Here is a 26246-nt window from a genome sequence, read left to right on the forward strand (position 1 = left end):
TGTTTGCTGTCTGCAACAGAGATGTTCTAGGATCAGGCCATCAGCAAAGGGATTCTGTTGCCAGAAGACCACTGCCTCCAGGCACAGAGTTGTCAGGAACAATCTGAATGAAGCTGTGCATACTCACGTGGCCATGCAGGTCAGTGTTTAGCAGCATCAGGGCACACGTGAGACAGTGAACTCCATCTGCAGAGAGATATTACCAGTCACATGCAACTCACATGCAAAAGCGTGAAAGCAGAACTTATCTATCTATTTATTTATTTTGGTAGAATTAACTGAAAGGGGATTAACTAAAAGGAATAATTCACCCTCAGATTTTAAGAATATCATTCATAAAGCCTGTGGAGACATTCTAAGGTGAACAATCACAATTACAGTGGTCAACTAATAAGCATGAGCAATTAGTAATGTCTTTGAATGTAATATTCAAGAGCTGTTGGTAGGAAAGATTGTTTTGTTCTGTAGTTTTTTTAATCAGAGGTCTGGAATAAGACCATTTTACTGCACACACACAAAAAACAACAACAACAACAACAAAAAACTAAAAAAAAAACCAAAAAACAAAAACCAAAAAACAAAAAACAACAACAAAAAAAAACCAACCAAAGCAAATAGAGGATTTGAGGCATGTGTTATCATCACACAGCCTTCTCCAGCAAAGGGAGAACATGACAGCAGGTTTCTCATTTCCCATTCACTGCCTCGTAGGGCACCTGAACACAAACAACTGTGGCTTCAGCACACCCCTATGTGCAAAGAACACAACTCTTTTTGGTGTAATGGCAGAGAAGGCACTGGTTCCAGTGGTTGCCACTGAGTTAATGTTTACAAACAATACAGATTGTTTAGATGAGGTGAGGAACACAAAGTGTTCAGGAAAAACCTGGAGGAGAATGCTGAGTTTGGTAAGCTGTTCCTCAGATTTTCATGTGGAACAGCTGGAGAGATGGAAGCAAGAGGTTATTTACATGTTCGGGCCCGATGGGAACAGACTGAGAGGGTACATTTCATGCAGGAATGCTGCCTTGTGTGTACACCAGGAAACCACTGACTGCTTGCTCACCCAGCAGCAGAGCCAGTGATGTGATGGGCAGCACGTAGTATGGAGACTTGTGGAAAAACAGCAAGGGGGAACGGCTCTGAACGAAGAGGGGAGATTTAGGTTAGACGTTAGGCAGAAATTCTTTACTCAGAGGACAGTGAGGCCATGGCACAGCTGCGCAGAGAAGCTGTGCGCCCCATCCCTGGAGATCAGGTTGGATGGAGCCTGAGCAGCCTGGACTGGAGGATGCAGCCCTGCCCACGACACGGGGACGGAGCTGGGTGGGTTCTGAGTGCCCTTCCAAGTGCCCTTCCAACCCTTCCAATCCACAAAGCAAGGTTTACGCTCCTCCACACACACACGCACACCACCACACAGCACAGCACTACACTACCTAGCGGCGGGCTTTGTCTCCACACAGCCGCCACTCCCTCCCGTCCCACCCCCGCGAGCGGTGCGCCGGCAGCCCCCAGCCGCCCCGCCTCCCGCCGCCGCCGCCATGCTTTCCCCGGCGGCTCTCCGCCGGCCCCTCGCCGCTGCCGCCCGCCTGGCCCGAGGCAGTCCTCAGGTACCGGGCGGGGCGGGGGCTGCGGGCGAGACGCGGGGCGGCGGCGGGCAACCAGGCTCCATTTCCCCCTCTGGAACCCGGTGGCGAGCCAGGGAGGGCGGGCGGGCGGGAGATGCGCGGTTGTTGGGGTGGAGGTGCGAGGGGGCGGCGGGGCAGGGCTGGACCGCGGGGTGCGCGGCGCGGTCTATAGAGCTGCGAAGTCAGGGAGCGGTGCGTGGCGTAGGTCATGTCCGAAGCCGAACCGGGGCCGAGCGCTGCGCTGGCCGTCGTCTTCCCAGCTCTGCCATTTCCTCATCGCAGAGGCGGGTGCCGCGTCTGTTCGGCTGGGACAGTGAGCGCGCTCCGGAGCTCCCAGGAAGCGTCGTGTTATGTGCGAAGAGGAGCTGCGGTGGTGCAGCCCCGGGAAAGGCCACGGAGCTGAGCCTTGCGCCGAGCGGGCTGTTGTGCCTCCCCTCTGTCGCTGGTGGAAGTCTAGTTTAGTCTGACCAAGTGCTGGGCCAAACAGGGACGGGGGGAGCTTCGTCTCAGGGCTGAAGTGTAAATGAGACATAACAGGGTGTTCGTACAGCTGTATGCTGTGTGTCTCCTCCACATAAATGGTAAAGGCTTCTAAGATTCAGAGGAGTGGGAAGGGATCTCTGGAGGACGTTGAGTCCAGCCTCTGCAGTAGAGCAGTTCCATACAGCAGGTTGCACAGGAAAGAGTCCAGACAGGCTGTCAGTATCTCCAGAGAGATACTTAGTCCAAACTCAATATTAAACTTTTAAACAATACAAGAAGTTGGCCACTTTCTCTTGGAATCCATGAATCTGAGGATAAGAGCGCATACTGCAAATTGTGACACTAAGAAAGCCATGAGGTCAGCGTTTATCCCACTCTCATTGCTTTGTTTTGATTTTCAGATCATTTCCATAGCATCATTTCTGTGCTGGGTTCTGTCTGTCCCAGCAGTTCTGGGAAGCTCCTGCTTTGGTGCAGGGTAATAATTAAACAGTTCAGTGGGACAGGTAGAGGGCACATTGTGGTTTGTTGCACTGCAAAAGGGATTGCAGCAAATGATACACGCAGGAAGTATTTCCAAAGGAAAAAGTCACAAGATACTCTTGCAGCAGAGGCCTCCAAGCATTCTCAGCCCCCAGTAAAACAGCACCTCTTTGTGAAACAAACAAACAAAAACAGTCTAGGAGTGGGACAGAAGATGGTTTTATTATTTGAGAATTAGTTCTACTTATTTTTCTTAACATTTTCTTTTAGGTATTCGCATCTCTTGCTACAGGGCCCAGACAGAATAATGGCATTTTCTATGAAATTCGCATGTATGATGTTAAGCCATCAAAGATGAAGGAGTTTGTGGAATTGGTCCATAAGTGCCTGCACCTCCGCACAGCTCACTCAGAGCTGGTGGGATTCTGGACGGCAGAGCTGGGAGCAATGAATAAAGCTGTGCACGTCTGGAAGTATGGTATGCTCAGCACTGCTCAGTGTGCCAGCAGGCAGGGATGCTGAGACCTCCCGCTGCTTACAGGCTGTTGTCTGTTACTTTAGCCATAAGTACAAAAGCTGAAAAAATCCCCACTGTGGTGCAGTTTTGGTCTGTTGGATTGAAAAGATTATGGCTGTTCTTAAAAGTGGTCTTTCCTCTGAGCAGGTGTATAGAATCATCGAATCACCCATGTTGGAAAAGATCTCCATGATCATCCAATCCAGCCATCCACCTTCCACCAATATTTCCTCACTAAACCATGTCCCTTAGTACAACATCCGAACATTTCTCAAACACCTCCAGGGATGGCAACTCTACCACCTCCCGACACAGCCTGTTCCAGCGTCTGACCACTCTTTCTGAGAGGAATTTTTTCCTTATATCCAACCTGAATCTCCCCTGGCACAACCTGAGGCCATTCCCTCTAGACCTGTCGCTAGTTATGTGGGAGAAGAGTCCAGCTTCCACTTAGCCACAGCCTCCTTTCAGGTAGTTGTAGAGAGCAGTAAGGTCTCCCCTGAGCCTCATCTTGTCCAGACTGAACAGCCAGAATAGAGAACTCTACTATTTCACAGTCATTCTGCCCAAGACAGCTCCCAGCCTCTTCATCTCCCACCAGTCCTTCTCTGCAACTGTCAGCTCTAGCGGGACACCACCCCTGATAGCTCTCTTACCAGCTGCATCAGGAAGTTATCTTCCATACACTCTAGAAACCCCCTAGACTGCTTTTTCTGCACTGTATTGTATTTCCAATGAATGTCAGGGAAGTTGAAGTCCTCCACGAGAACAAAGGCTGGCGATTGCACAACTTCTACCAGCTGCTTGAAGAACACCTCATCTGTCTCTTCATCCTGGTTAGGTAGTCCTTAGGTACCCACCTGGATATCAGCCTTGTTGGTCCTCCCCCTGATCCTTATCTGTAGAGATTCAACCTTATCGTTCCCACCCTCAAACTCAACACTGAAACACTCTTCTAACATAGAATGCCAGCATGGGATGAGCTGCAGAAGAGTGCTTTGTTTACAGCAGGTTCCTCTCAGGTAAGACCAGATCCTGAGCAGCACACCTTCAGAGTCTCAGAACAGATGGGAAAAAGGATTGAGATCTCCTCAGTAAGATCACAGAGTCATAAAATCACTTGAGTTGAAAGGACCCCTTAAAGGCCATCTAGTCCAACTACCCTGCAGTTAACATGAACACCAGTAGTTGGACCAGGTGGTCAGAGCCCCATGCAGCCTGACCCTGAGTGTCTCCAGGGATGGGGCATCCACCACATCTCTGGGCAACCTGTGCCAGTGCCTCATCACTCTTTGTAAAAAAATTCATTATAGCCAGCATTAATTTCCCCTCTTTTGTTTTGAAACCATTTCTGCTTGTCCTATCACAGCAGTCCCTGTTAATGATTCTGTCCCCTTCTTTCTTATATCCTTCCTTTAGATTATGCATATGCAAATGCTTGTGTAAGTACAGACCATATTTATGCAAATGTCTGCGTTTGTTTATATGTATGTATAATTGCTCTCAGATTTTAGTACAGCATGGCAGTCAGTCCTATAAAACAAAACTGCATGCAGTTTGCATGGTTAAACTCCTGAAGCTACACTGTGATGAGCTGGAAGGCTGCTCCACCAGTGCAGTCATCCCACATGCATGAAGTGCTGTGTCATCGCTTCAGCACTGAGAGCAACAGACTTCTGTCACCGCAGTCATCAACTTTCTATGCTGCTGGAGTCGGTGCTGTCCTGGAACGGGCTGCTGAACTGTGAAAAAAAGCTGGCAAAGGGTGTGCTGGCTGTGTTCTTCTCTGAGCCCAAGGTTTTACGGAGACCTGGGAAGGCACACTCGTGTCCTTTCTTTGTATATCTGCTGTGGGCTGGGGCTTATCTGTATACTCAGAACTTTTTTACAAAGGCAGCAGTCTGCTCTTTGAAATGAAACATTTCCACAGTGCCTGCTGTAAGTGCTGTCTCATTCTTCTCAAGGAGGAAAGGGAGTTGCTAAGTATAGACAAGAGTGAGTTTACATGCATCTGTGGTTAAGAAACTATCTTCCTGCTTCTCAGAAGTTTTTACCTTGTTCTTCTAATTCTTTTAAAAAAAAAAAAAAAAAAAAAAAAAAGGTTTCTCAGAAACATTTAAAATGGAAAACTGAGGAAATATCCAATTATTTTTGTTTCCTATTTATAGTTAGGTCTGTTACATACAGCGTTCTTCCTCCTTGTTTCATCATCCCCCTTCCTAACTTTTGTTTAGTAGCTAAGAATAATTGTTACATCTTTCCCTCAGTTTCAAGACGCTGATATTTCTTGAGGCTCTTTCCAATCTCAGATGCTGTATTTTTCTCTTACTGTCTGATGTGGCAATAGGTGCATTTTTTCACATGCTTTTCTTTTTCCTTTCTTGCAGATAATTTTGCCCACAGAACAGCAGTCCGGCATGCACTAGCCAATGACAAGGAGTGGCAGGGACAATTCATCTCTTCAGTTCTTCCCCTCATAGAAAAGCAGCACAATGAAGTTGCTTATCTGGTACCCTGGTGTCAACTTGGGAAACCTCCAAAGGAAGGGGGTGAGCTTATCTTCTCTTCTACTGATTACAGCTACTGATGCTGACTGACTACAAAACATGGCTTAAAGTTTAAACCAGCTATTGCATGACTATAACCCCTTACGTAACAAGCACTTGTGTGTACACTCATGTAATGCTGGGTGATGTGGTGATTGTAGTACAAAGTGTTAAAGACTGATTTTACACTAACTTGCATTAAAAACTATCTGGAGCCCCAATGGTAAGGTTTGAAACAAGGTGTGAACTGATTAACAGACATGCAAAGTGAGTAGTGCTCTGAGTGGTCATCCTGGCTTGGTTTGTCCACACATCTGTGAGAGAATGCTTCTCAGAAACATAAAAAAGATATATTTTTCTGTTTCACAGAGGTTTCTCTCATTTATCACTTTATTTTGTTGCTACTACTTCTTGTACATAAGTTTAAAGAATAACCAACCCCCCCCAAGCCTACCTTTTAAGGTACATAGAAATCAAGCATAGTTAGTAGATCATAGCTTGGTTTTAGACTTCCTGTCTTTATATATTTTGTTTCTCTCTTTAGCAAATGTGATACAAAGAGTATGGACTATTCACTGACTTAGGAAAATCTGCAGACTTTGTGGTCTGCTGCATTAGTAAAATGTAGGCCCTGCTTTAGCCCTCAGCACATAACCTTTGTTATTTATTTCCCTGAGATTCTGAATTTTATGCTATGTTACAGTTGAATTTAAAGCAGCCCATTTTTCTGTTTGAAGCGGGATAGCTGTCAATTCCAACACTTTATTCCATTTCAGGGTTGTTCTGTTTGTTTTTTTTTAATCTCCAGCTTGCTGTTGGAGAAAAATACCAAACAATGCATTGCCATGGGGCAGTTGTCTAGATTTCTGCTACAGTGTTAGCAGTAGTGACTCAGAGTAACTACTTGAATAGAAAGGACACAACTAAAGTACCTACTAGAGTAACTGTTGTTTTTTGGGGGGGATATCATGCAGTTTGTCCCCAAGAAAGGGAGGTTGTTTGGTAGAGCAAAGATGGTAAGCTAGTTCTGGTCTGTTGCTTTGGACTTCAAATCTTGCTGTGGCCAGCTGTTGAGATTCAAAAGGGCTTACAATTTAAAAAAAAAACAACATGTCAATTCCAGAAAACTACACTAGTCTTAGAAAAGGCTGCTATGCATAGTTCTATCAGCCATCCAAAACACACCATCAGGTATGAGTATTAGAGATTTCTGCCAAGTAAATGAAATTGCCATAGATTTTCATGTGAACACGCCCCTTTTAGCTGGGGTGTTTGGGAATCCTTTGTACTGCTGGGTCCCCGTGCTCCTGTGATGCTCCTGTGATTCTCTGTAAGGTGCCATGCATGCTGGGTGGCAAGGAGACCCATGGCCTTCACTCCACTAGTAGCAAGGTTACCAGTACTGGTTTCACAGTAACAAAAGCATGTGAAAGACTGAAAAGTGGTGTTTTATTCTTTCCTTCCTTGAGGTCATCCTTTGTCTTTTCCTCTAGGTGTGTATGAATGGGTTACTTTTCAAATGAAGCCTGGTGGGCCAGCTCTGTGGGGTGAGGCATTTCAAGCTGCAATCAATGCTCACATCAGCACAGGCTACACCAAGCTAATTGGTGTTTTCCACACAGAGTACGGGTTACTTAACACAGGTAACAGTACTACTCAATTTCTATTACAACTTTGGTATAGAAGGTGGGAGGAAAGGTAAAAAGACTTCTTGTCCTGGCTCAGGGTTGGATGGCCAGATAAAAAATGTTTCTGTGGATCATGGAAGTCCTGCAAACAGTCCTTGAACCCAGCTTTGTGTATTCTGTTATGTTTAAACCAGGTGTTGCAATGTTAAAATATTCTCTGATCTATTAGGGTCAAACCTTTTAAAGGCTCAGCAAAGGATCATCTCACCACATTACTGCTTGGTGAATTGCTTCTGCTAGTTACAAGGCATCTAACGCACAAGGGTGAACAGCAAGGACTTGCATATTGCATTACAACATAACAGCAACAGTGACAAGCTGACTTTATTTTATTTGTACTTTTCAGTCCATGTGATCTGGTGGAATGAGAGCCCAGATCACCGGGCAGCTGGAAGGCACAGGGCCCATGAAGATGCCAGAGTGGTAGCAGCTGGTAAGAGATGATGAGTTTAGAGAACTCATTAGTGTTACTTGCATGCATGCTGAGAAAAGTATTATTCTTCACTGGATTTCTTTCTTAATTAAACGTGCATTTAATTTCAGTACGGGACAGTGTCAGATTCCTGGAATCCCAGCAAAATATGCTGCTGACTCCTCTGCCATGCTCGCCACTTAAGTAGCCTACTGAGTGATGATGGAAAAGCTGAGATGGATGCACCGTTGGCAAGTACTGTTGCATGGATCATCACAGTCATACTTTCACAAACTACATGGATTTTTTTCAGAGTGGATGCAAAATGCTGGTCACCAGCACAGTACAGTTCTTCACCCCTGTAGTTTATGGTGATGTTCCAACATCTCCAGAAGTAGAACTCAGGTCATGTCATTTCCAACATGAAGATCTTTAATTTAACCCCTTCACTTTTTAATATTTTTCTGCATAACTGGTAGGGTCCGGTGAGTGAAATGCTCTTTTCCAAGCTTACGGCCCAGGGCTGGTAACTTCTGTAATCATCACATTGTGGGTATTGCGTACTGTCTTAAGAAGGAGTGCTTCCATACATCCTTGTAACACAATTACGTTTTAATCTGACTTCTCATTGGGATGCTTTATATTAATTCTTAGTAATGTAAAGCTTCATTGTGGCTGGAATTGTGTCAAGCAGGTGCTGCAGTGTAGCTGGTTAGGTGGTGTTCTTCTGATTGAGTCTGCCCTAACCTCAGCCCATTAATTTTATATCCTGTAAACACTTGCTTAAAAACTGTAGTCTTGATTACGTATTTTAATACATCTTCAGGGTGCTAAAATTATCTATCTCAAGTTCACCTCATCTGTGCATCATTATCTTCTTTGAAATACTGTCTGCCAGACTGCTGAAGACCAAATACATTTGTATAAAGCGTGAAGTTGTGGTGTTTGCATCTCTAGCTCCTGCTGCTCTGGACTTGTAGTAAAAATCATTCTGCAAGTACAGTCTTCTGCCGGCTTTGCATTTTGGGCATCAGTGGTCATGGAGCCCTTAAGATGTTTTTTGATCTGCTACAGTATGTAGCCACCGAACAGAAGGTGCACAGGCTGTGAAGTTGGTTACACTGTGTGTATACTGGTATGAAAGCACCCCCTGCTGAGGGATTGTCCTTTAATCTGATGTTAGCTAAGGGTATTTCAAACCTTTATGCTCAAACACAACATTTTGCTTCGTCAGTGAAAGTAGGCATTGAATATTTATAGCAAAGAGCAGTTATCAGTATGGCTGCATCTCTGTGATTGAAACAGAGAGGCAGGTACCTGGCTTTGTGTTTAACATCCAGATAGGTCTGTGATGCCTAGAAGCTCTGTAGCTGAATTTGACAGTTGCACCGATTACTTCCTGCTGGATTTGCTGGAGACCTCTTTACTTAGGTAAATGTAGAGGCTTAAAGCAGCGCTTGCATTTCAAATCTTGGACCACCTCACTTACCTACCTGAAAGTCACATGTGCCCCGTGCTAATCTGTGGCAATGCTGGAACCTGCTCATACATTATGCGTGAAAGTTCACACCAGACGCAGACAGGGCCACGTGAAATTCTGTTCTGAACAGCAGTCTTCAAAATGGTACATGCATAAATGACACTTTACAGACCAAAGGTGCCAGAACAGCTTTATTTTTTACTTAATACAAGGCAATTAGAGTGCCTCTTAATACTTCACATAACAGTTATTAGCAAATACAAATATATATACTTTTTTTTTCTTTTAATGAAAATGTCCACTTAAGGATTTAACTCAGAAATTTCAGTTGTGAAATCTCACTAGATCTTTGCAAAGTTGACAGATATTCCAGTGCAAAAATAGATCCCATTACAGATAGCATAAAGTGCTTGGAATGAAGGACCAACTACAATTCAGGAGGCAAAGATAAGCACAAAGTGGTGGTTTAACCATGGGGGAAAAGTGTAACAACTCTGTACTGAAATACAAATGTACTACAAAGAGGGATGCAATATTTCAACAGCAACACAGTTTAAAATAAGTTAACACCTCAGTGCAGTTTCATTATCCAGAGTGGTTCACAATCATACTGTACGTGACTCGAGTGATTTTTCCCTATGCAGAATTATAAGGGTAGGCAAATGGTTGTCTGAGGTTACTCCATGACAACACAAGAGCTGTTTTACGCTGTCTGTTCAGCATGACTACAAACAAAATGGACTAGAGTTGTGCAACAGTTCAGGTAACATCCACGTCTTTCTGATATTTTTGTGACAGATTCCAAACCTCCACCTGTGAGAGACCGTGAGCAAAATGCTCACAGGGCACAGGAACCAAGAATCTCTTTTTCGGCCAGCTAAGCTAAAAGACACCGTTGTTTCCTGCTAAATCATTTGTATGAGCAGTTGCAAAGAGCAGTCACAGCTCTTTTATGACCAAATATGAATCCTCCTAGAACTTGCTGTAGTTCTACACACACCAGATCTGCGCAGTGCCAAACGAAAGCCCTTCACTTCAGCCTCTATGCTGAGATTTTCACTTAATTCTGATTTGCAATAATCATTTCTAGCAGTGGTTAATATTCAGTATGTGCCATTTATCTGACTGATGGCGTAACATAAGAGCAGCCTGCTGTTGCAAAGTCACAGCCATAGCTCAGCTGCTTGGTAACTGTTCTGCACGTAGAAGTTTGGTGCAGACATCCTCATGGGGGTAAGGGTGCCATAAAGGTAAAAACAAAGCATGTTTTAGGTGAGGTATACCAATCCCCGTCACTCTCCTTTCTATCCCCGTAGCAATGTAATAGATAGATAAAAAATAATTAGTATGAAAAGGCACTTCAGCAGAACATGTAAGCTATTACATTATCCAAAAGTAGGGCTCAGCAGGGACGGGGGACTTGTGCTAAATATTTAACTGTTCATGTATTAAAAATGCTGAATTGGTCAATGTTATCAAGTACACCTAGGAATAAGCACTCAACCTTCTCAAGGCTCACTCCAGCCTCTTCACCATTGTTGGGCTTCTATGGGCATTCACAAAAGAAAATGGTCCGTGACGCATTGATGGTGGAGCATTAAAAACTAGTGCAGAACCTGCACAGGTACTTAAGGCAGAGGCATGACACACAGGAACTGCCCAGGAACTATGCTTGGGTTCATACCACATTACTGAACCTATTTCTGAATGCAAAAGTGAGACAGAAGGGCCCATAAGTTTATTAACAAAAGCATACTCTCCCATGACTGTTGTACAAGATGAACAAGAATTGCTTGTTCTCACCATGTAATCTTCCCTCTACCATTATTCTGGCCTTGTAAAACTTTTACAACCAGACTAATGTCACTTGTAGCACTCCTACTTAGAACTACCTTGTTCAATATGAGTTTTACTGACACAGTTTCTCACATGAATTAAGAGTGTGTTCCCCAGTTAGGGACTGCCTGCCAACTGACACTACACTGCACAACAGAAGGAGAAACTTACATATTAATCTAATGTTATACCAGCTCCCATGAGGGAAAATTTTAGATGAACAACTTGTAGTACAGATAGTGGCTAATTGCAAGAGGGTGAAACCTGCCTGCATGGTGAATGTAGCTGTCACTGACTGGAGAGAACAAAAGCACAGCATTTCAGGCATAAAGAAATAGTTGGGCTACAAAGATCAACTGAAAGCACTTTCAATCCCTAATTATGCTACCTACCTATTCAAAGTCATATAAATAATACTGTTAAAAAAAAAACAAACCATAAATCTACATTTCTAGTTTTATCTGGCAAAGCCAGAAATGGCAACACTTGTTTGCTAAGCAGTAACTTTAGATGATGGGTACCTTTCTGGTGCAAAGCAGGGGTTAAAGAGCGGACATTACATATCTGAGTGGCATATCATGATTTAGAATTTGCTCTTGGTATTAGCAGCTTGTACAACTACTGAGTTTGCTGCTGTGGTCTGCTTTCTTACCCACTCCCTTTGTCAAGTGTTCGTGCAGCTGCTGCAGTACCTCAAATGAGCAGGAGAGTACTTCACTACAAGAAAACCCAGTCAGAGTAGGTTAAGGGTTGTGATGCTGGTGGGACAATCCTGTGCATTTGTCGGGTTCACAGTTCTGCATATCTCCACTCTGAAGTAGATGGATTATGGACACGATGGCCCATCTTTTGCCATCCCATCTGCACAGCACTGCCTCGCGGCCTCAGGTATGTCACCAACTGACCTACACCAGTCTAGGAAAAGCAGATGGTCAGGTATGTTTTTACTGACAAAGGTCACAATGCTGGTGACTTCTCTTGCCACTGACTGTCTTGGTGCATTCATTGCCAGCAATGGATGTAGCACCAGGGAACTCCCACTCCTGACATGCATGTTTTCGAGAGTAAAACATACATGTTTCGATATAACAATAAATAACCACTGGCCATGATTCCTCAGCGAACTGTTTTTGCAACCCTAGTAAAAACATACTGTACAGGACAAGATGCAGTATGGTTGAAAGCCCGCAGCATCTGGTGGGTGCTTTACCACAGCTTCACAGAGTTGTACTGTAATGAGCTAAATTCAAGTCTTTCACTTGAGAACCGTACAAGACGACTCCACGAGGCACTGCCCCTAAAATGGAATTTTGTTTTCATTGCATTGAATTGCATTGCATTGAATGGTTATCAGTAGAGTGTCCAGTTTCTCTCCCTCTAGCTTCTTTGGGAGTAACCTATCCCCAGGCAAAGGAAGTCTGCATTCTGCTCATTATTTCTTGGCTGAAATTGGCTCACACGCAACTTTCTTTTACCTTCTCATCTTGCAGAAAGGAATTAAGGATTGCAATGTCTACCACAGTCTGGTTTTTGTGCAATGACAGGTCCTTAGTGTGGTCATCATCACTTTGGTCCTTAGCGAAATTTACAAATACCTGCAAGAAAAAGGCCATGTCACACACTGCTCTGGATTTTCACTCATCTAGAGCATTCTATACACTGAATCCTTTCTGGACTAGTCCCAGAATTCAGTGCCTAGCTTGCTGAAATGACCTTACAAGGTCAGGTAAGTTGGTTGATGTATTCCTCCCTCTCCAGGACCATGGTTTTGGCACACAGGCTACTAAAAACTTACTTGGTCAAGTGTGGTCTGAGAAACAGAGTAGTCTTCTATGTGAAGCCTCTTTTTGTTCTGGGAGAGAATACTGAATATTCTAGCCAGTGAAGACTGTGAAGATGGAAGTTGGTACTGCAGCATATTGCGATGCTTCTCCTTCAGGACACTTCCAGGGAAGGCATGCCCAAAGAATTCCTCAACTGGCTTCAGGTCTGGGTTACCCCCTGCAATTCGCACCACTATGGTATAACCATCTCCAAACCTGTACAAAAGAAGGCCAGCAGAGGAGTTCATGTAAGCGGCTCTGAAACAAGACGTACAGCTTAGAATTCAGCAGTTTTTCCCATAGCATTGGGAATGCTGCATGAGGGATTAAGTCTGACTCTTATCTCTAAAAACGCAGACAACTCTGTGATGTAAATGATAACAAAATAGCTACCTGTTCTTTAGATGCTGGACGCTGCCCAGACACCTGAATCGCCCATTGACCATTATTGCCATTCGAGTGCACAGCGCTTCACACTCTTCCATGCTGTAGAAAGAATTAAGTTCCTTAGCACTGGAAGAAGTGCTGGAGGGCAGAGCAGCTGAGCCAAGCTTTGCATCCAGACCCAGCAGATGCAACAGCTGCAGTGTGATACAACATGGTTGATACTTGCCTGTGAGACGTAAGCACTACTGATCTCCCCTCTTTGATAACACTCAGAGCACAGTTCCACAAGAAACGGCGTGCTTTCGGATCCATCCCTTTTGTTGGCTCATCCTGCAAAATACGTACAAAAATTAGGATATTCCATGCTACCAACAAATACCTCATCTCTGAAATGACCTGGCCGTGCTCTTTATGCATATTGGAATAGATGAAAATACGCAAGTTTGATGCATTTTTTAAAATGGGAAAACAAATTATGCTCAAAAGCATGTTTGCTAATTTAAACTTTGAAGAACTGAGAAGCACTGTTTATTTTGCAATTATAACATATTGAAAAAGTTTTAAAACAAGTTAAACTCAGTTCAAGTTTAAATTGAGCTAGGAAATGCTGGAGGGCGATAATGTTTTGCATGCATAGGAGTATTTGCAGCAGCGGTGAAGGTGCTTTAACTGTTGCTAGTTTGGCATCATGTCTGAGATCTCCACTTCTCCACTGATTTTTCATGAACAGAAACCATGAGACACATTACAGTCTGAGTCTATGTTCAAATAGGTGCCAACAGGCCCAAATAAAGATTCCCTGTTCTTTGCTTATATTTAGGTGACTGATGACATTTTTAGATTTTGTTGGTCACAAAGTAGCCAGTCTTCATCCGAGCCTAATTTTTCTGTTTTCAGAGGAAAATGTTAATGAGTTACGGTTGCAAACTCACCAGGAATACCACAGGTGGCCCTCCAATGAGGGCTATTGCTGTGGAGAGCTTGTGCCTGTTCCCTCCACTGTAGTTGCCCGCATATTTTTCTCCATATTTCACAAGGCCCAGTTTCCGAATTGCCCATTCGCCAACCTACAAGAGACAGTACACTATCTTCATGAATCAATCACAGCAACATCTACACACTGAGATTTTCCTTACAAGCCCTGGATTTAAGATGATTTTTCAGAAGGGCCACTGATCCAAGGCTTTAATCTGGCATAGCTCTAGGTTTTGAAACACCCCACTCACCCTCAGATCAAGGCGTATAAATACCAGCCCCTGAGGGCCCAGACAATCAGATAGCTGCAGCTTAGCACAAATTCATGGAATCACAGAATGTCTTGAGTTGGAAGGGACCCACAAAGATCACTGAATTCAACTCCTGGCCTCCCGGGATCACACAAAACCCAAACCCTGTGTGTGAGGGTGGCATCCAAACAGTCCTTGAACTACTGCAGCTTGGGGCCATGCCCACTGCCCTGGGCAGCCTGTGCCAGGGCCACAAGTGACCAAGTAGTTCAGCGCCAGCCTAGCCCTGCTGACTACTGGTGTAGTTGTCTTAGTAGTACATGTTTTATCCAGCTTTTTAGTTGCTATGGGCTTGCAGCAGGGACACCATCTCTCCTGACACGCAGGTACTGGCACTGCTGTACATTTCAGCCCTTCAGTCAGACTGGGAGGATCTGGTTCATTACTCAGAAGTACTTACACCGCAAGACACTTGTTGCATTAGGGGCTAAAAAGCATTTAAACAAAGAGATTCAGTTACTGTTTGCACCAGAACCAGGTTCCTGTGCTCAGAGCACAGAACAGAGGCCTGTAAACCTTGAAGGAGCTTGCGGTTTTCACTTGCCACTGCTCTCAGAGCTGTGTGGGCTTACTTTGGACTTGGATCTGGAAACAGTTCTACAGAACCCAAGACACAAATGGTGAAAGCTGCTGCCAGTCCAAGGAAATGATATTGAGAAGAGCACTGTGTGCTACTGTAAAACTGTTATTAATTGACTAAACACTGTTAGCATAAGCCTATCTGTGAATGCTGAAACAGGAGCAATTTAATGACACAGTATGATCACTCAGAAAGAAGCAGACCACTACACTGTGGGATACGAGCATGGTAGCAGCAACAGCTTGTCACTGAGGTATTCCCATGGTGTTTCACTTACCTTGCAAACTTCTTTCTCAGGAACACCTCTGAGGAGTGCAAAGAACTCCAAGTGTTCTCGCCCTGTAAGCAGTTCATTAACAGCATCAAACTGCGGACAGTAGCCCATGTTCTGATGAACTTCTTGGATGTTCGACAGGATACTGTAAAATAAGAACATAATTAGTTATGATTTTACAAGTACACAACATTTAGATGATAAAAAGAGGAAGGTGAATCAGTGGGTCTGGAATCATTGGACTAACAATGACTCCTAGAAGTCTCTTTGTCAAACTTTTTCTTTTCTTTTTATAAATATGAAATTTATGAAATCGAAATACGGTAGGGTAGGTATTCAGAATTGACTGCCAGACTAAATCCACTTTGATAAACTTAGTAGAGTCAGCAAAAGGCTGAGGCCCAAGAGCTGAGATAGGAAAAAGTGGGGTAGCATTTAGATTTGTTTGAAGTGGAACAAAGACCAAGAAAGTTGAAGGAGGAAGCAGCAAAGGTTCTTTTTTAAGACAAAGAAGTGAAAGATGCATTGTCCTTTACCTGTTTCCTTTGAGGAAAGCTTCTCCTCCTGTCACATCTGTATCACCAGTTAGCATCTTGAAAGTGGATGACTTGCCAGCACCATTTACTCCTAGAAGTCCAAAGCACTGTGGATATAAAACAGCAAATGAGCGCTGAGAACAGGAGCCAGCCCTATAGTATTCATCACTGAGAATACTGAAGGCAACAACCTTGAAGTCAGTGCATTTTCTGAATAAACTGGACTTTCATTTTAAGCATAAATTCTTCAGGCGTGGAAAAAGCATAAACTATAGCATTACCTTGGTGCAGTGTCAGCGTAGCATGTCTGTGCTAAACTTTAGAGAGTGCCATAGCTTAACCTCTAGTCCTAACGGCTGCAGAGTTCTGTACCATCTTCAAAGGCAGAGAGAGATTGAGACATAAACTGCTTCCACTTCCAGGCCATTCAATTTTGTGTAATTTGAACACCACCTGCTTCTAATTTCACTCTACTCTGTGTTGCGTGTTGCTCTTAGGCAGTTCAAAAACACAGAAGCAGAGAGAATGACAAAACAAGCTTACCTCTCCAGGAGGGATTCCAACACATATCCTGTCAACGGCTGGCTTTCGTTTCATTCTGTAAATCTGAAACCATAAAAAAACCCCAACAGTGTAAGTGAGAATTATAATTAGATCCACACAGATTTAACACTAAAAATATCCTCCCCTTTTGATTCCATCAGACCTTTCTTAATGAGACTCCTGGTGAACTGCACAGTTTTGCATAAATGGGTCTTAGAAACGCAAAACTTTTCTGTTACCTTGGTCAGCTCCTTGATTTCCAGTATGTCACTCTGTCCTCCTCCACTTATTATTCTCTGCCCTTCTCTGTTTACATCCTCATCTTCATCATTCACAGGGGGTAACTTGGCATAGACAGGCCTGTAGAGAGAAACATGGTAAAGCCTTGGCAGAAGATGATGGAGCTTATCTCTTCTCCCCACTTCATAGCAAACAACAAAGAAAACTTTACCTGCCTACAGCAGGAAAGTGAAGCAGACAACCTACCTGGGTTTGATGAAGAATCTATACTGGATGAGCACAGTAATGAGGAAGAAGACTACACCCTCCACTGCCATGGCAAACAGGTTCCTTCCCACTAGATCCCATGACAGAGGGGACACGAAACGATTCTCGCCTGCCAAGATGAGAAGACGAGCACAGTCACCTTTCCAGAGCAATGGGAGACTGCTATCATTTCTTTCTTTATAGCTCACCAATTCAGTCAGTAGGGGAACTGAGAGCAATCAGCTAGGGGAGACTGGGGACAAGCTATACAAGTTGTGACTGCATACACATCTCTTGCTGTAGCAAAGTTGGGTTTGAGCATGTTCTCTTATGAGAAGTTGAACACTAAGAATTTTGTCTACCAAAGAAGAGCTGGCCCACGTTCTCAAGAAGCACAAGGCAACTGACTCACACCTCTCATCTGCATTCCAGAGAAAGAAATAAACCAGCTCTACAGAATCTTAGCCACTCCTTCCACTTAGCCTCATGATCTTCCCCCCATGCATCTGGATTCTAAGAACTCAAAGTTCTGGGATCTATGTGCCTGATTTCTTTGGTGTTTGAAACATCCTGAAGAGGACATCTAAGAATACCTGCCAGCTCTGGTAAGCTCCGTGTTGCTGACTGTGTACTCTGAACTCCTGAAAAGTCAGAAGAACAAAGGGTGTTAATCCAGAGCAGGCTCACACAATTTCACTTACCAAACCTCTCCAGAGCATCAGCCATGGCCTGATTTTTCACCATATCAATAAGACCCCGTCCCAGGCAGAAGTGAGGGAAGATGAGAAAGGCAGACTTTAGGATGTCATTGATGTTGTTCAGCTTCTGCTAAAACAAAATTAAGTTCCAGTGAGCTGTCTGAGCAGAGAAAAGCCACCACCTGCTGAATGTGATGCTATGTTGTGAATTACCACCTGCAGCCAGCTAGCAGCACTGCAATCCCACAAAAAATGTGGGATTAGGAATATTCTGCCAAGAAACAATCCCACAGCTCCTCCAGACAGTCAGTGCTTCTGCTTTGCTTGAGATGCTATTAAAGCTAGCAATCTACACCAAAGGAGAGATTTCTCCAAACGTTCAGTCCAAAAGGCAAGGCCTACAAAAGGCAACATGCAGAAAGTCTACAGGTTGAGAAGATGGGAAACTTGTGGTTGCACAGACTGGTTATCTCAGTGGCTGTAGGTAGCCCCTCTATAGCCAATACTGGATGCTGTAATCCTTTTCCAGCTGACTTAGTTCACAGATCACACTGACAAGAGAATCACAGAACTGTAGGGGTTGGAAGTGACCTCTGGAGATCATTAAGTCCAACCTCCTGCTAAAGCAGGCTCCCTACAATAGGTCACATAGGAAAGCATTCAGATGGGTTTTGAATATCTCCAGAGAAAAAGACTTCACAACCTCTCTGGGCAGCTTTCTCCTGTGTTCAGTCACCGTGAGAATAAAGTTCCTTTCCATGTTCATTTGCACACTGCCCCTTGTCCTGAAGAGAGGTTACTTTACTGTTCTTCCAGGCACTTATCTTCAAGAAAGTGCATGTTTCAGCTGAGATAAAATACACCTTATAACAAAAGGGATCACCAGCAAAGATGGCTGCCTCATGCCCACAGGCAGGTGGTGCAATCAATAAGTTAATCCCACAGGGCTCCCTCAGAGGTACTTCTCACTAACATGTGCCAAATGGGACCTGCTTAGGCACCTTGTGTTACATATGGGCATGGGGGACACTTGGACCTTCCCTAATAGGCATCTGGCTTTGGAAAAGCTGAAGTGAGATGCAAAGGTTTCCAATACAGTCAGTGAGATATTTATCTCTGAAAGCAAAACGGAGGACAACAGAGTGCTTGAAATGCCCTGCAGTAGATAGAAACTGCCCCTTGTGAAGAATGTGCAATAAATTCAAATTAAACATGTTTAAACACATTTAAAACTCTGCAGTAAGGGTTACAAGCTTGGAGTTTGTCAGGGAAACATGGCAACCATGTGGAATTAGAATGTATCAGCACAAGACTGATGAAGAGTTCCTAGGAAGACTTACGTTGTTGGTGAAGAGCTCCAGGACAAAGGTGGCCACGCTACCATTGATGTCAATGAAGAGGTTCACACTGGTCAGCACAACATACGCTGTGCTGGGGATTTTGAACACGAAGGAGGCTGGATACATGAGAGGAGTGATAGACCAACTGCAAGATGAAAGGCAACAACATCAGGTAAGAAACTTCTGAACTTAAGTGTCTCTCTAATCATCCTGCAGAGGAGAGATCCCATACCCATAGAGAAGCAGAAGAGCAAGTACAGGCAGGTTGGAGGAAGACTTCTGTTGAAAGGAGGACTTCTGTTGGAAGCAGATGAAGATGATGATAACAAGTGTGTCTGGAACAATGTAGTTGCACTGGAAGGTGAAAAACACAGCTTTAGATTCATTCCTAGATGACAAAAAAACTAATACATCTTCCCACTCTGAACCAACATTTTTCAACATCCTTGAGTGTCCCCAAGTCTACTTGCAAGGCGAAATTCAGATGTATCACAGTATCGAGCGAGTTGGAAGGGACCTTAGAGATCATCGAGTCCAACTCCCGGGATTCGAGCCTTTCTGTGTAGCAGAGCGGCATTTGTGCCACTTGCGCCACAGGGGGGATTCGAACCCCGGGCCTCTGGTGTTGCAAGCAGCACCTTATACCACTGCGCCACCAGGGGCACACCTGTGATGTAATGTGATTCACATGTGTAATCAACAGTGTGGTATACAAGAATTCACACTTCTTGGTCCTCTAGAAGTAACTGATAAGACTTTCACAGGTTCTGGACATTTCAGATTGAAAAGCCTGCTTTGAATCAGCAGAGCAAGGGAATCAGCAGAGCAAGCCAACATTCTGGGGCAAGTATTTTCAAGTGACATTAAAAATGTCACTGACACTAATGCTGGAGCTTATGGTTGCCCTCCCATCCTCAGTCCAGTGTTTTTTGTCCCACCTACATGAACCAACATTGCCCAAGAGAGCAAAGGTATAAGTCGAAGATACAACAGCTATTACATAACGAATTAATGTAGCACCCAATACCCATAGCTATGCTTAACATTTCAGTGGACACCCTGCAAACACATGATGGGGAACAGTTTAAAACAGCCATGGAGTTTAGTCCAGCCCTTACCATATCCCAGACAAAGTTAGCCAGCCAGTAGATCACAGGCTTCACACCACTGATGAACTGCAAGTGCTTAGCCTTGCTGACACGTTCCTGGATAAGGAACACCACAAAGCTGGCAGGAACAAAGGACATGTCAAAGATCACGCAGATGGAGACTAGGACATCCACAGACGTGGTCATCCTAGACAAAAAGAATGAAAGCAAAGTGTTTGTATGCTGGTGCTGTCTCCCTCAAGACAAAATGAGGCAGTTCATGTGGGCAATACGGAAATGCATTCTCCTTTTGCTTTCATTGTTTTGCAGGGTTAAGGACAACCACAGCAGGCCATATCAACTACAGGGCTGCTCTCTATCTGTACAATGAAGACAATACACAAAGCCTGTAAGTGTTTCAAAAACAGCCCCACAGCCTGCACAATGTTTGGTCACTTCAACACAGCGTTCCTTCTCCTTTCCTCATGTACTTACTAGGGTTGGGATTTGTTGCTGTTTCATTTTAAAGTTCAAAGGTGTCTCTGACTGTCAACAGTCACTGCTGTGCTGAAATACTCGAATGTATCTGCACACAGTTTGCAAGTCCTGGTTGAGATTGTAATAGTAATGAACTCATCAGAATCTCAGTAATTTGGACTAAGACCTAAAGGCTGAGAGAGTGAGCAAAACTAAACAGGACCTATCAGTCTCAGTCAAATGGTGGTACTGTGGGACAAAAGAATGACTATATCCATGGTGAGTCAAGGATGGGCCAGGTCACACTGTTGAAATTCTCCAAGAAGCAGAAAATGAGAGGATTTTGTTTCTTCTCAAAAATTTCAGTTTGAGGTACTCAGACACAGAAAATTTGCATGGCACCGAGAAACACAGAACCACATTCATACAAAAAAGATATTCCTTTTCACTCTGTGACACCTGGATGCCTACAGACTCTTTGGAGAGAAACTACTGCAGCTCTGTGAACAGAGCAGCATGGGAAACAGTGGTGGCAGGCTGTCTGACATAGCTGATCAAATTTACACAAGCTACATAATAAGAGTAAGCAACTTCTGTATCCCTTACATAACTAGTGCTGACTATTACGTTTGAGTAGTAAGGAGTTAAACTGGAATAAAAAAGTAGTGCTGGTTTATGAGCAAGTGCTCAATAGCACATGCTGCAGCTTGTCCTGACTACAGATATTATGGTCAACATGGTAGAATTGCAGTGCCACCAGCTACTGACTGCCCATCAATGACCCTACAGCATTTCTTGTGTTGCCAGTTTCCAGTAATCACCAGTTGATTATCCCAAACCCAGCTGTGTTCACATTAGGACTTACAGAGCCACTTCAGAGAGCTGTTGCTTAGTCAAGTTGAGTAGGTGACTGAAGTGACCCATAAGCACTAGGGTTTTTGCCTTGCTGCAGGTTGGCCCAAAGAATAGCATTGTTGATCACATTCAGGAAGGAGGCAATGGCATGCCGACCCTTGTTGTTGAACCACACCTGCAAGAGACCACATCCATGTCAGAAAGGCATCAGGTATATCAGTTTTCCTTATTGAACTTCACAGAATCACAGAATCACAGAATTGTAGGGGTTGGAAGGGACCTCCAGAGATCATCGAGTCCAACCCCCCTGCCAAAGCAGACTCCCTACACCACGTCACACAGGTAGGCGTCCAGGCGGGTCTTGAATATCTCCAGAGAAGGAGACTCCACCACCTCCCTGGGCAGCCTGTTCCAGTGCTCCGACACCCTCATGTTCTTGCGCGCATTCGTGCGGAACTTCTTATACTGAAGTTTCAGCCCATTTCCCCTAGTCCTGTCCCCACGCACTACTGAAAAGAGACCAGCCTCGCCACTATGGCTCCCACACTTCAGGTATTTATAAACCTGGATCAAGTCCCCTCTCAGCCTTCTCTTCTCAAGGCTAAACAGACCCAGCTCCCTAAGTCTCTCCTCGTAGGGGAGATGCTCCAGGCCCTTCACCATCTTTGTGGCCCTCCGCTGGACTCTTTCCAAGAGATCCCTGTCTTTTTTGTACTGGGGAGCCCAGAACTGGACACAGTATTCCAGATGAGGCCTCACCATGGCAGAGTAGAGGGGAAGGATCACCTCCCTCGACCTGCTGGCCACGCTCTTTTTAATGCACCCCAGAATGCCATTGGCCTTTTTGGCTACAAGGGCACACTGCTGGCTCATGGCCAACCTGTCGTCCACCAGGACGCCCAGGTCCCTCTCAGCAGAGCTCCTCTCCAGCAGGTCTTCCCCCAACCTGTACTGGTGTATGCAATTATTTCTACCTAGGTGCAAGACTCTACACTTGCTTTTGTTAAACCTCATCCGGTTTCTTACTGCCCAGCTCTCCAGCCTGTCCAGGTCTCTCTGAATGGCAGCACAGCCTTCAGGCGTGTCAGCCAATCCTCCCAGCTTCGTGTCATCAGCAAACTTGCTGAGGGTGGCCACTATCCCCTCATCAAGGTTGTTGATGAAGACGTTGAACAAGACTGGACCCAGCACAGACCCCTGGGGGACACCACTAGTCACAGGCCTCCAGCCAGACACCGCACCGCCAACGACAACCCTCTGCACTCTGCCAGTCAGCCAATTCTCGATCCACTTCACCGTCCACTCATCTATCCCATACTTCCTCAGCTTTGTTATAAGGATGCCAAGGGGGACCCTATCAAAAGCTTTACTGAAATCAAGGTAGACTACATCTACCGCTCTCCCCCCATCCACCCAGAGAGTGACATCTTCATAAAAGGCCACCAGGTTGGTCGAGCACGACCTCCCCTTGGTGAACCCATGCTGAGTACTCCTGATAACCTCCTTTTCTCCCAGTTGCCTGGAGATGGCATCCAGCACAAGCTGTTCCATCACCTTCCCTGGGACAGAGGTGAGGCTGACTGGCCTATAATTACCCGGGTCATCCTTCTTGCCCTTTTTGAAGACCGGGGTGAGTCTTCCTTCTATCTTTTAACTTCTATCTTATAATGTTATTTATTTCTATCTATTTCCAGATACTTTGCTCAGGGACTGGACATATAGTTTGACCAATAACCTTCAGAGGCATCTGGAAGGAAAAGTTCTCCCCTCGAAACAAAGCTGCCGTTCCTGCACATCCTTTTGGACTTTTGACTTCAAAGGAGAAACAGATTTCAGGGAAACCAAGAAGAATCAAATCTTCTCCACTAGCTAATAATTTAAATGTAGCAAGCTCTAGTCTGCACAGTTGTCCAATGCAAACTGCTGAGACTTTGCTCCCTAAAAACAACCCCAGGTTACCAGAGCTTCAAAAAACAGGCAGGGCAGTAAGGATAGCTGACTTACCTTCACATTGTTTTTTGTGTCCAGACCTTTCATGAAACTTGCCAAGTTGTTGAGAAATCGATCTCCAGAACTCCCCTGCAAACAGTAAAAAGACAGTTACTTCTTCTTTGATAGTACCTTCCCAGATGTCCTGAACTCTGGGAATCACACGAAGTTTTTCACAGCTTTCTTTCCAGTCTGCAGCCAGTACCTTCAAAGACAGCAGTGGTAAGAAGACTAAGAAAGCATAGCTTTCTTCGTCCACTATGCCCTTCTGCAGTCCCACCAAGTCAGCCTTAGATCTGGTGGTTTGGGTTTTTTTTTGTTGTTTGTTGTTGTTGTTGCTTTTGTTGTTGTTGTTTGTTTTCTGCCCCAGTGACAAATATTAACCAGGGCTGCAGGCAAACTCCAGAGACAATGGAGCTCAGAGGCAGTCTCAGAAGAAAGCAGTGGCCCAGATTATCTTCTGAGCCAGGACAGACTCAGCACAGAAGCACTGAAGTGAGGTTTTAAAAGAGCTAGCAACAACAGGTCACATCAGACATCACTGCCCCAGGTCCCGGTGGACCAGGAAAGACATATCCCCATGTGGGAGTCCCGCTGGGCTGTCAGCCACATGCTCCCGGTCTCCTATGGTGTCTGGCATGGAACCCGGCACACACTTCTCACTGGGATCCTCATGCTGGCCCTCCGACTCCTGCAGGGCCTGCTGCAGCCCAACTGGCTGTTCCCTGCTGAGGTGGCATGGGGACAAGCTCTGCCTGCTCTCCTGGCACGACGCCTCTGCTGCAGCGGGCACAGTGCCTGAGGGCCGAGCACCTCAGGTGTCCCAGCACAGGGGGCTGTGAGGGCCGAGCGCCTCAGGCGTCCCAACTTGGGGGCACGGCCTTTCAAGGCCCCGGGTGCCCGCAGGGGCTGACAGACACACCATGTCTCCAATGTAGGGGTGCTCAGGTGGAAAACAGGGCTCACCGATACACTACTGCCTGAATAAGCAAAACTATTCCTGGAGTAAGCACATGCATATATTTTTGCAGGATTAAGATCCAAGTGAGCAAGAATGGGGTTTCTCAAGAACTGGACTTCAACTGAACAGAAGTATGGTTTTCTTCGTGTATGGGAGATTGGTAATCACAGCCTGAACCTCTGATTAATCAGCTGAGGCAAGTATGGGGTCAGCTGTGGGAGCACAGGTGAGAGTGATGTAGCTGTGCTCCCGGAAGGGGTGGAGCTCGACTCCATCCCCTCTGAGACCTCATTTAAGGGCTGACTCCCACTGAGGCAGCATCTCTTGGAGATCGCTCACCAGTGAGGACTGCCCCAGCTTCTTCAGCCAAGGCACCACCACTGGTGAGTTTTCCTTTACTTATTCCTTCTGTACATTTGCTACCATCTGTATAGTAACAACCAATACATTTGGTAAACCAGGCAGGAGCCTGCAAATATCGGGGAAAAAAAAAAAAAAAAAAAAAAAAGTCCTTTTTATGGAATATGTTTAGCTGGTTCAAGGGGGAGAAGATCACCCCCTTAGGAAAAACCCTCCCTGGATAAATCCCAGGGTTTGAGGTGTCCCCATATTTCCAATTAGCAACAATTATTGAACAATGAGCCCTTACGAGTAACAGGCAATATGTCCCCCTACTATCTGACCGAATATTTTCAGGGACTACAAAAAGATATCTTGACGACCAAGGAGAGGCAAATGGCTGCATCCATGGCAGCCTGGCCTTTGTTAAATGCTTTAAATCAGGCAGAAATGAAATCAAATAAGATCGAGCATGAAAATCAATTATTAAAAGCCCTCATTGAAAAACTAGAGGGCGAAATTAGTCTGTTAACGGGGAAAAATTCATTGTTTTTTTCAACTACCCCCCAAATTAGATATATTTCAATGGATGACAGTAGGGATCCTGAAACATCGGACCAAAATAAGGTCACTAAATCTGACCTAGAAGAGCCACCTAAGACAGACTTATTAGAAGTCCGTCCTATGGTAACTCAAAAAACAAAAAAGGTTCAGGATCGACCAGCAGGGGTGCCTCCTGATCAGTGGCCCCCTGTTGTCTCATATTTTCATGTAACAGCACGTCCATACACACCCACCGAACTTATGGATTTAGTACAACGTTTCAGGCAAAGGCCGAGGGAAAGTGTCCCGGCCTGACTGCTACGATTATGGGATTCAGGGGCAGAAAGTGTAATAGTTAGCAGCCCCGAGGTATCTAAATTGGCAACAATAACAGTCCATCCTGCCCTGAGGAAGAGATTATACGCAGGCACCCAGTTCCCTGAGGAAAATCATTCAATCATAGACTGGTTAATGGCTGCCTGCCGCATGGTGTGGTCGAATAAAACGGACATGCCAGTACATATGGGGATGTGGTCTTTTATGGAAGACCTGCAGAATTACATCTGGGAACTGGGCATGCAAGAGGCTATCTACGAAGACACATCTGTTAGCCCCGATATGGTAAAGTTTTCCGCAGGAATGAGGGACCTAATCTTACAGCAGGCTCACTCACATATGTATGGAACGTTGGTTTCCATATTAAACCCTTTAGTGGCCGCAGAGGCAGCAGTCCAGCAAGCTGCCCAATTGGTAGCGGACCTAGGAGAAACTGAGCGTCTGCAAACCAAGTGCAATATCAGAGTGATCAAGGATACCGAAGTTTTCCCAATAGCCCGAGCCAGGAGATCGGCCCCACGAACCCCTCGGGTGGAACCCATTAGGGTGTCCCGAAAACAAATGTTTAACGATCTACTCCGAGCAGGTGTTCAATTTGCCAAAATTGATGGGCAGCCCAACCATGTTCT

At 45.0% G+C, this 26246-nt stretch overlaps 2 protein-coding genes across 2 annotated transcripts; one reads left to right on the forward strand and one right to left on the reverse strand.

The window, feature by feature from the left end:
• The first annotated feature begins 1482 nt into the window (after positions 1 to 1482).
• LOC140264660 (protein NipSnap homolog 3A-like) lies at positions 1483 to 12494 on the forward strand. Its single transcript, XM_072360588.1, has 6 exons — positions 1483 to 1613; positions 2868 to 3075; positions 5502 to 5663; positions 7154 to 7303; positions 7695 to 7781; positions 7892 to 12494. The coding sequence occupies exons 1-6, from the start codon at positions 1545 to 1547 to the stop codon at positions 7966 to 7968; spliced, it is 753 nt and encodes a 250-aa protein (XP_072216689.1). The 5' UTR covers positions 1483 to 1544; the 3' UTR covers positions 7969 to 12494.
• Positions 12495 to 12524: 30 nt separating this feature from the next.
• Positions 12525 to 21566, reverse strand: LOC140264657 (phospholipid-transporting ATPase ABCA1-like). The gene is made up of 15 exons (XM_072360566.1): positions 21460 to 21566; positions 20148 to 20325; positions 19262 to 19383; positions 19030 to 19174; positions 17693 to 17819; positions 16992 to 17121; positions 16745 to 16865; positions 16506 to 16568; positions 15963 to 16069; positions 15430 to 15571; positions 14219 to 14353; positions 13513 to 13616; positions 13293 to 13385; positions 12872 to 13115; positions 12525 to 12671 (listed from the first exon to the last, which is right to left on the reverse strand). Exons 1-15 carry the CDS (start codon positions 21564 to 21566, stop codon positions 12531 to 12533), a joined length of 1959 nt encoding a protein of 652 aa, XP_072216667.1. The 3' UTR covers positions 12525 to 12530.
• Between the last annotated feature and the right edge of the window lie 4680 nt (positions 21567 to 26246).

The sequence above is a fragment of the Excalfactoria chinensis genome, chromosome Z (assembly GCF_039878825.1).
Source record: "Excalfactoria chinensis isolate bCotChi1 chromosome Z, bCotChi1.hap2, whole genome shotgun sequence".
Taxonomy (NCBI): domain Eukaryota; kingdom Metazoa; phylum Chordata; class Aves; order Galliformes; family Phasianidae; genus Excalfactoria; species Excalfactoria chinensis.